This window comes from Desmodus rotundus, chromosome 11, assembly GCF_022682495.2.
Source record: "Desmodus rotundus isolate HL8 chromosome 11, HLdesRot8A.1, whole genome shotgun sequence".
NCBI classification, from domain to species: Eukaryota; Metazoa; Chordata; class Mammalia; order Chiroptera; family Phyllostomidae; genus Desmodus; species Desmodus rotundus.
Window position 1 is genome coordinate 1,104,499 of NC_071397.1, and position 9,558 is coordinate 1,114,056.

The 9,558-nt window shown below is 50.6% G+C and overlaps 1 protein-coding gene across 2 annotated transcripts; it reads right to left on the minus strand.

Annotated features, from left to right (window-relative positions):
• Nucleotides 1–176: 176 nt before the first annotated feature.
• On the minus strand, nt 177–5,277 carry CLIC1 (chloride intracellular channel 1). 2 transcript variants are annotated; one of them, XM_024558000.4, is made up of 6 exons: nt 5,009–5,277; nt 2,881–2,990; nt 2,558–2,683; nt 2,274–2,380; nt 1,491–1,672; nt 177–590 (listed from the first exon to the last, which is right to left on the minus strand). In XM_024558000.4, the coding sequence occupies exons 1-6, from the start codon at nt 5,045–5,047 to the stop codon at nt 429–431; spliced, it is 726 nt and encodes a 241-aa protein (XP_024413768.1). In that variant the 5' UTR covers nt 5,048–5,277; the 3' UTR covers nt 177–428. The 2 variants fall into 2 exon arrangements, with proteins under 2 accessions (XP_024413768.1, XP_045049205.1); XM_045193270.2 differs by lacking the exon at nt 5,009–5,277 and adding an exon at nt 4,425–4,445.
• Between the last annotated feature and the right edge of the window lie 4,281 nt (nt 5,278–9,558).

Consider the following 9,558-nt stretch of genomic DNA (forward strand, 5'->3'; position numbering starts at 1 on the left):
TGGGCTGCAAATGCGACATGGACCCAAAGGACAGCGCCACGATGGACTGACAGTAGAAAGGCAAACATCAGCGCAAGCACCGCTCTTCTACATTTCTGGTCTCTGCCCTGAGCTCAAGGTCACCCACCCACCCTTCATTCCGTATTAAACACATTGCGAGCCCCTTTTGTGTAAATAAGACACTAGATTTTCATTGTGTTTTATTACTGAAATACATTGTCCTACCCATCCCACCCTACCCACAATAAAAATCTCACCCAGACCCCCCATTCCTTCCCCTCATCCCCCCAGGCAGTCCTCTGCAAGTGCTCTAGAATTCACTTCCCACTGGACATTTTGTAGTGTGTCCACTGGGGAGCCGACTGGAAACCACCTGGGGGCCTCTCTGGAGAAAAATGGAGGGGGCGTGACGGAGCCCCAGGAGGAGCTTATTTGAGGGCCTTGGCCACTTGCTCATAGGCCAGCTCGATCTCCTCATCATCCGGACAGGTGGAGGCGAACTCTTCCCTCGCATAGGCATTGCGCAAGTACCGATGCACGCCCCGGAACACCTCAGGGATGGAGAACCCACGGTACTTCTTACACACCACCTGGGGGTGGGGAGAGAAGGTCCCGACATACTAACCTCAAGGAAACCATACTGGGCTGCCCCACTGTGGTCCTTCTCTTATCCCAAGGCCTGCCTGATAAAACCCAGCCTTCTCCTCCAGGCGTTCTAGAGTCTCCACTGTCTAGCTTGTTTCCTAAGATTCTTTTTTTTTTATTGTTATTCAATTACAGTTGTATGCCTTTTGTTTCCTAAGATTCTTATCTCCCACATGAATCGTCTTCAATCACCTTTAACTCCTCACTGTCTTATACCGTCTTCAGTTCTTACTGATAACCAGCCCTTTTTCAGACCTCCTCATTCCAATGGTGCTACTTTTCTCCTCTTGGTTTTATTGAGATATAACTCACAAACCATTGCACTTTTCAATTCCCAGAGTGACTTTTCTCTCTATTTTTCCTTTGGGGCAAGGACTAAGCACCATACAACTTTGTCTTTCGGTGTTCAGTACGGAGTTTTTTGGCAGACTGACATCGTGCCCATGTTTCACAAACTAAAACCATAATTATGACAAAAACATGGGAACCAACAGTTTTCATCTTCCATGAGAGGAAGCAGAAACTGAAGCTATGAAAAATTAAAGCTTTGATTTTAGGGAAAGCCTGTGCTGTCTGATCTGGAGTTCGGCAGTGATGAAGACAGGAAGAGCATTCTGGAAAGTAAAGCTGGGATGTGTTACTCTTGGCCAGCCGACTGCACCCACAGCTTATACCACAGAATGTTCAATTTTCTCCAAGCAATGGTTTTGCCAGCAGTGACTGTTGAGAAGGAATAGGGTGGCATCCGCTATTGGTAGCAATTTATGGAAACCACCCTAAAAAAGAAATCACTTTTGAAGTGGTTGTCATGGGAAGTGGCCGCTCCTCCCACAATGACCACCCACCTGAACTATGTGGAGCTTTGGCAACAGGTTGCAGTCAGCCAGAGTGAGCTCGTTTCCATCCAGAAACTTCCTCTGAGAGATGCCCTCATCCTCGGCACTGGTCTCATCCACTTCTTCTGGGAGGGGGGATGTCAAGTAATTGTCTAAAACTTTCAGGGCTTTCAGGAGCCCCTTCTCCAGATCTGCGTAAGAGAGGGGCGTTGGCAAGGATGTCAGATGACTGACGTAGTCCAAGTTCAAGCTCATCTGGTGGGGTGGAAGTCAGAGGGCGAATACTAAGGGTGAGGCCAGTCCAAAATAATAATAATAACTAATGTAGCCCTGGCTGGCGTGGCTCAGTGGTCGAGCGCCAGACTGTGAACTGAAAGGTCACCAGTTCCATCTGTGGGTGGGCTAGGTCCTCAGCTGGGGGCGTGCAGAGAGGCAGCTGATCGATGTTTCTCTCCCCTCTTTCTCCCTCCCTTCCCCTGTCTAAAAAATAACTAAAATCTTTAAAAAACAAAAAAGCCCAAACTAATGTAGTATAGCTTTCTGCGTTGATCGAGAGTCACTGTTCTCATGCATAACCCTGTTCTGCCAAAACAAAGGCCAGCAGCCAACCCAACTAATGCCCCCAGTGGGGCAGAAGAGGCCAGGGAAAAAATAAGAGTCACAGCCAATGAGAATGCAAAGAAATTTGGGAGTTAAGCAAAAACAAGGTTTGCCAACATCTGCTCCATCTCCCTGATATCTGAATTTCCTCTATTCCTCCTAGGACCCAGGCCTCTGACCCACAGGACTCACTATCATTGAGTGCTGGGTTTGAATTCTTGATGTAGGCAGAAAATTTGGCAAATATATCCAGGCCAGCCGTGTTTGATTCAGGGTTCAGAGCTGCCAGCTTGGGGTACCTGAAAGCCAATGGGAGAAACAGGATAAGATTTCTTCCTGAGAGGAGCAAGGCTTCCCTGCTCCAGGCCCATCGTCGTCTGTTTTCCACTTCTTCAACCTCTCTCTCTCTCTCTCTCTCTCTCTCTCTCTCTCTCAGCCTCCCAGCTCCCACCTCCCCTATCCAAGGGCCCCAGTACCTGGGGGGACACAGCTCTGCCTCCAGAAACTCCTCAATCTTGTTGGTGTCTGTGTGCACTTCTGTGCCATACAGCAGGAACGGGAGCTGCCCTCCTGGGCACAGCTTCTGCACCGTCTCGGTTCGCCTGCAGGAAAGAGAGGCCAGGCATCAGGACAGGAAAAGAGGGTGGGGGAGAGCCAGAAAGGGGAGATGGAGGAGTGTGGTAAGAGAAGGGGGCTCTGGGTGGAAGGGAAAAACATTTGGGATGAACGACGGGTGGCTAGATGTGTATGCCTATGTGTGAACACACGGGGCATTTAGAGAAACAGAAGTTGGGCCCACCTCTTGGTGTCAACGGTGGTGACGTTGAAAGTGACTCCCTTGAGCCAGAGCACCATGAACAGTCTCTGGGAGAAGGGGCAGTTCCCAATCTTGGCCCCATCACTGCCAGCCTGAAAAGCAACCCCCACCTCAGGTTAGGCCTGGTGTACCCCACCCCTCCCCAGGCCACTCTGGGCACTTCCTACTCCCGGGCCTAGCTGTACTCTGCCTAGTCAGGACACACACACACAGTCTCTCCACTAAAAGCTCCCCTCCCCCAGAACTGGGCTCTCCACCCTGGGCTGGGTCAAACCTACAGCAAACCAGTGGGAACATTTTCTGCAAAGGTCAGCTTCTGGTTCCCCAGAGAGTTGAGGACAGGTGGAGGGGGCGGTGTGCACAGAGGGAATGGGTTGTGGAGAAGTTAAAAGATCTGGATGCTAGAGAGGGAAGGCTAACAGTAATGTAGTTTTCTATGTGCTATTCTAAGTACTTTACCTACAAAACTCACTTAATTCTCAGATCAACCCATGAAATACCCCCTAGAGAGAGACTTTGGTGAGGCCAGAGCTGTAGGCTAGAGGCCTGAATTCTGGAATTGATTAGAGCCGGAGGACAGGAGAGGTGGGGCCGGGTTCGGAAGCCAGAGTTCTGGTTCTCTATACCTCTACCCGAGTGGTTTCTGGGCAGCTGGACGGGGAGTCAGGGGGCTTACAGCCTGGCAGTAGGATGTAGAGGGCCCTGCAAGGGGGGCTGCCCTCTAATTGGCAAGTGGTGACCTCATCCCTCAAGGGACACCTCCCCCTAGGCTAAGGGTGATTCATCTGCTGGTGTCTCCAGCCTCAGCAGCTTCCTTCCTGGCAAGGAGTGGGGGCAGGGACCAGTGAGGCTGAGGACTGAGCCCTAAAGGCCACCTCCATCTTCCCTGACTTTGCCTACAGGGGTCTCCCAGCACAAGTCCTCTGGCTCCAGATAATGAATCCTCCTCACATAGGACCCGGGGCCAGAATCTCTGCAGCACAGGCTCACCCAGGAGTAAAAATAGCCCTCGAGGCAAGTGCGAGAGTGAGGTGGGGACCACACCTAAGGGGGTGGATCCAGGCACTTCACCCTGCACAGGGAGAGGGAATGGCTGCCAGAGAAGTTGAGCAGAAAGGAGAGAAACGGGCAGCCACACAAAAAGACAAGAACAAAAGGGGGGCTGTGAAGAGAAAGGAAGCCTGAAACTAAGGGGGATGGGCAAACAAGACAGGGGAGGCTGCCAAGGGGAAGGAGGGCACAGAGATGAGGTCCAGGGAAGGGAGTGGGGAAGGGTTAGGGCAGAACAGTGAAGGCTGGGGCCTGCGGTTTCGATACCCAAAAGCCATGGGACCGCCTGTCCTCCTCCACACCCGGAGAGAGGACAGAGTCGGGGTGACTCTTTCTCTCCTGCTTCTGCAGCCCCCGAACCCTAGATACGCTAACCCAGCTCTTCTCCTGACCGCTCCCACCTAACCCAGAGGTAGCCACAGCGAAACTCTCATCTCAGCGCCTCCCCCGGCCCCAGGACCCCTTTCTCCACCTACCGCTCCTCCAGCCCTGCTTCCGCTGCCACTCTGCAGGCTCCTTCCACCCCAGGATTCTTCCCCGTCGACCTCCTTCCACTCCCAAGCCGCCCAGCCACACCCTCTCCCCTACAGCCTCCCCCGAAGGCCTCGCCCAAACGCACTCACTCCTCCAAGTCTCCCCCACAACATCCCTCACCCTCTGACCTTCTGGTAGGACCACAGGTCTTAATGTTTCCCTGTGTTCTCCCCAAACCCCGCGGGACTCCCGCTGCCCCCTTCTCTCGCAGCCCTTCCGTCCGCTCGTCCCCCGCCCCTCGCCCCGGGCCGGGAACCCTCCCTTCTTTCTCGTGGTCCTATAGGCTGCTGGAAGCTTGCACTTTTACAAACTTTTCAGGGTTGAGCCTAGAATTCTTCATCGTCTGCTCACACGTCCATAGTCTTCCCCTCCCGAACCAGCCCCCCTCCCCCATCCCGAAGAGCGCACGTGGGGTCCGGGGTGGGGAGGGGGCAGCGGTGGGGCAGGTGAGGCTGGAGCTGGGGAGAGGTGAGAGCTGCCTTTCCAGAGTCCGGACGATGGCCTCGGAGGGAGCAGCTGTTCTTACCTTCACGAACAGTTCGACCTGCGGCTGCTCTTCAGCCATGGTTGCGACGGGGACCAGGAAGCGGCCGTCGCTGGGGGAACTGGGAGGGGCCGGGCCGGGGAAGGCGGTTCCCACCCGCGGAGACGGTCTGCCCCGGTGCTGGACTGTTCGCTCGGCTCGACCCGCTCACCCCAGATCCGGCCTCCCCGCCGGCCCGGAGGACCCCACGCTCTGCTCCTCCAGCTCGTGCCCTCTCGGGCCGGCGCCGCCCCGAGCCTGGGGAGGGCGCCGCAGGGGGGCGGGCCCGAGGACCAGGGGATGGGCTCGGCCGGGGATCGCAGGTCTCCCGGACGGTAAAGAGGCGGTGGGGAAATCCTGGGTGCCTCCTCGTCTCTCCACCCGTCTCCTGGAACGCGGGACTTTATTTCTGCTTCAGTTCCCCTGTGTCCTTAATCAGAAGGCGCCTACTTTTCCTTCACGCAAGAAACTTGATACCACCAGGTTGGGCACGCAGCGAGGGCCCACGGGGGATTTCAGGACGGGAAGGTGGCCGTTTATTCCTTTTCCCTGGTTCCTTCCAGACATCAGCCCAGATTATGCGTTGCTGGGACCACGCATAAGGAGAGGAACTTCGAACTGGAAGCTGCGGCTGGAAGAAGAGAGGGGTGGAAAGCAGGACAGGGAATGGGGAGGCAACCAGACCTGCTCTAGGGAAATAGGAAGCTGAGCCACTGGGGGAGGTTCGCCCCCCTTCCGCAGCTTGGTCAGCTTTAATGCTTCCACTTAAGCACCCCCTAAAGTGGTAGGGCGAAGACCGTTCCTGTTCCTTTTGCCCTTTAGTCACTACCAGGTTCCCTTGGAGGCGGTGTGAAGGGGTAGGGCAGTTTTGGCCCCAGGAATCCTGGGGTGGGGGCGTTAGCTGGCCCTGTCATAAAAAAAAACCCCGCAAAGATCAGACAGGAACAGAGTGACAGTGAATGGAAGCCTTGGGGACACAAATAAATAAAGCAGGGACAGTAGCTCTCTCCCTCCTCAGCCACCTTGATTTTGGAGGTCCATCAAACTATGATCTGCTGAAAAATAACCCGAGAATGTGGCCTCCAAACTGAATATATTCCAGCCTCTACATCTTGACTCTCCTATCCAAGTATCCATTCTTTTTTCCCCTCATCACTCTGTGTCTAAAAAGAGACCAGGAAAACTTGGTGAGTGCAAGCACACAAGAGCAAAACAGCTTGAAACTTTAAAAAGGGGAGGCACTTGGGGGAGGAGTGGGGTGGAATGACGAGACAGGCTGCTGGAAACGGGCAGTTTGTGGTTTCCACGCCTGCTTCCTCTTCTGGACGTTTTTGCCTCCTTAGAAGGCCTATCTCCTCCCCAGAGAGGGGATGGATATATTTGGTATTTGCTCCCTTGAATTGTAACATCCTATAAGCATGTACAATGATTCCATAAATATGTGTATGTACAGGAAACTTCTTCCATGGTAACCTTCAGAATCTGCAAATAAGACCCCTTCTATCTGAGGGATGCCAAAGCAGCCCTACTTCCCAGGGTCCTCTTGTGCTGCAGTTTTGTGCAGACAGAGAATCTGCCACACAAAGATATTCCCTCCAGGAGAAGCCTCTAGCAAGTGGGGCCAGCCATGAGCTCAAACAGGTTTAGCAGCTTCTCCCTTGACTCTTTTTTTCTTTCCTACAGCTTTATAGCTAGAACTGCCTCCATCATCAATATTGACTTTGGCTGGCTGGCAAGTCTACACACAAGGTATTTTTGCCTTAATTTTCCCAGACTACAGGTGATGCCGCCCTCTCCTGATGCCATACAGCAATGCCCCAAATCCTGACTCAGAGGTCTCCCTCCATTCCATGTTCTTGCCCTGTTTGTCTCTTATCTCAACAGCTTCCCTTTCCTTTTCTGCACAGGTTTCTCTTTCTACTCCCTCCCCTTCCTGGGTTTGGTAAACCAGTCCCTAATCTCTTCCCACCCTAGATTGGAAGGTCTGCCCCTCCCAGACACTCCTTAGACACTCCTCATCAGCCTCCTCCAGGTTTCCTTACTCCATTGCTCAATAATTTGCTATGCTATGCGTAACCATTAACCTTGCTCTTACCTCGAGCCCCCTCCTTTCTTGATAGGGCATTTTCCAATCACTGTTTAGCAGAGCCAGGTTACCCCACCATGTTTCCTAAATTCTTGGGTGGGATCTGCCCATCTCAGGGTACTCAGTACAGGGCTAAGATGATGTGTTTTAAGGGGTCTATTTTTTAAAGTACATATATTTTTATTTCTCACAATCTCTTTGCTTCTCCTACCTTCACACACACTCAAAAGTCAGCCTCACGGAGCCCACACTTAACTATGGTCATTATTTTCAGTCCACCGCCTGACCCAGAGTAGGCACTAAATAGTTGCTGTAGGAATGAATGGCACCCTTCCGTCCTTAGGGGGTGTGTGTGTCCAAAGGTATGGCCATGTCCCAACAGCAGTGTTGGTGTTCATTTTTTCTTTTAAATTTAATATGTTTTATTGATTATGCTATCACAGTTGTCCCATTTTTTCTCCCTTTTATTCCCGGCCACCCTGTATCCCCCCTCCCACCATCATTCCCCCACATTGGTTCATGTCCATGGGTTGTACATGTAAGTTCTTTGGATTCTCCAATTTCCCATACTATTCTTAACCTTCCCCTGTCTATTTTGTACCTACCATTTATGCTTCTTATTGCCTGTACCTTTTCCCCCACCCTCCCCCCCGCCCCCTCCCCACTGATAACCCTCCATGTGATCTCCATTTCTGTGAATCTATTAATCTATTCCTGTTCTAGTTGTTTGCTTAATTCTTTTTTTTTCTTTTTCTTTTTTTTTGGGTTCGGTTGTTGATAGTTGTAAATTTGTTGTCACTTCACTGTTCATATTTTTTACCTTTTTCTTAGATAAGTCCCTTTAACATTTCATAGAATAAGGACTTGGTAATGATGAACCCCTTCAACTTCACCTTATCTGGGAAGCACTTTATCTGCCCTTCCATTCTACATGATAGCTTTGCTGGATAGAGTCATCTTGCATGTAGGTCCTTGCCTTTCATGACTTGGAATACTTCTTTCCAGCCCCTTCTTGCCTGTAAGGTTTCTTTTGAGAAATCAGCTGACAGTCTTATGGGAACTCCTTTGTAGGTAACTGTCTCCTTTTCTGTTGCTGCTTTTAAGATTCTCTCCTCACCTTTAATCTTAGCTAATGTAATCACGATGTGGGTTGGTGTGTTCCTCCTCGGGTCCAACTTCTCTGGGACTCTCTGAGCTTCCTGGATTTCCTGGAAGTCCATTTCCTTTGCCATGTTAGGGAAGTTCTGCTTCATTATGTTTTCAAATAAGTTTTCCACTTCTTGCTCTTCCTCTTCTCCTTCTGGCACCGCTATAATTTGGATATTGGAACATTTAAAGTTGTCCTGGAGGTTCCTAAGCCTCTCCTCATTTTTTTGAATTTTTGTTTTTTCATTCTGTTCTGGTTGAATGTTTCTTTCATCCTTCTGCTCCAAAATGTTGATTTGAGTCCTGGTTTCCTTCCCTTCACTGTTGGCTTCCTGTACATTTTTCTTTATTTCACTTTGAATAGCCTTCACTTTTTCCTCTATTTTGCACCCATACGCAACCATTTCTGTGAGCATCCTGATTACCAGTGTTTTGAACTGTGCATCTGACAGGTTGGCTACCTCTTCTTTGCTTAATTGTATTTTTTCTGGAGTTTTGATCTGTTCTTTCATTTGGGCCATATTTTTTGTCTTGACGCACCTGTTATGGAGTAAGGGGCAGAGCCTCAGGTGTTCACCAGGGCATGGCAACCCACGGCGCTGCGTTGTGTTGCTGTATGGTGGTACTGGTGTTCTTATCAGGTCTACTCTCTGCTGGAATTTGGTGTAATTCCAACACTTTCATTTCCTCTTGGAGGGCTGAAATTATAAATTAGGCCTGCGCTGGCCAGGTAGTTCAGTTGGTTAGAGCATCATTCCTTATACACCAAGGTTGCAGGTTCGATTCCTGGTCAGGACACATATAAGAATCAACCAATGAATACATAAATAAGTGGAACAACAAATAGATGTTTCTCTCTCCCCCCCTAAAACCAATAAGTAAAACTTAAAATGAAGTAAATTAGTCAATTTAGACTAATGAGATAGTCCATTTATTAAAAAATGAATAAATTAGGCCCTGTAGTGCCTTTGTTGGGTTGGTCTATACTGTACCCAGGAAACTGGCAAAGAAGGACTCTGATAGGAGCCTCGCTTATTTCTGCTCATTTAAAACACCCACCCTGACTGGTGTAGCCCAGGGGGCTGGGGGTTGTCCTGGCCAGACAAAAGGTCGCCGTCTAGATTCCCAGTTGGGGCACATGCCTGGGTTTCAGGCCAGGTCTGGGGCTGGGGGTCTTGAATAGGCAACCCACATATCCATGTTTCTCTCCCTCTCTTTCTCCTTCCCTTCCTCCCCTCTCTCTAAAAATAAATAAATTAAATATTTTTTAAAAAGCATTCAGGTAGCTCTTACTGCTTTGGCAGGCACTGTGCTAAGTTCT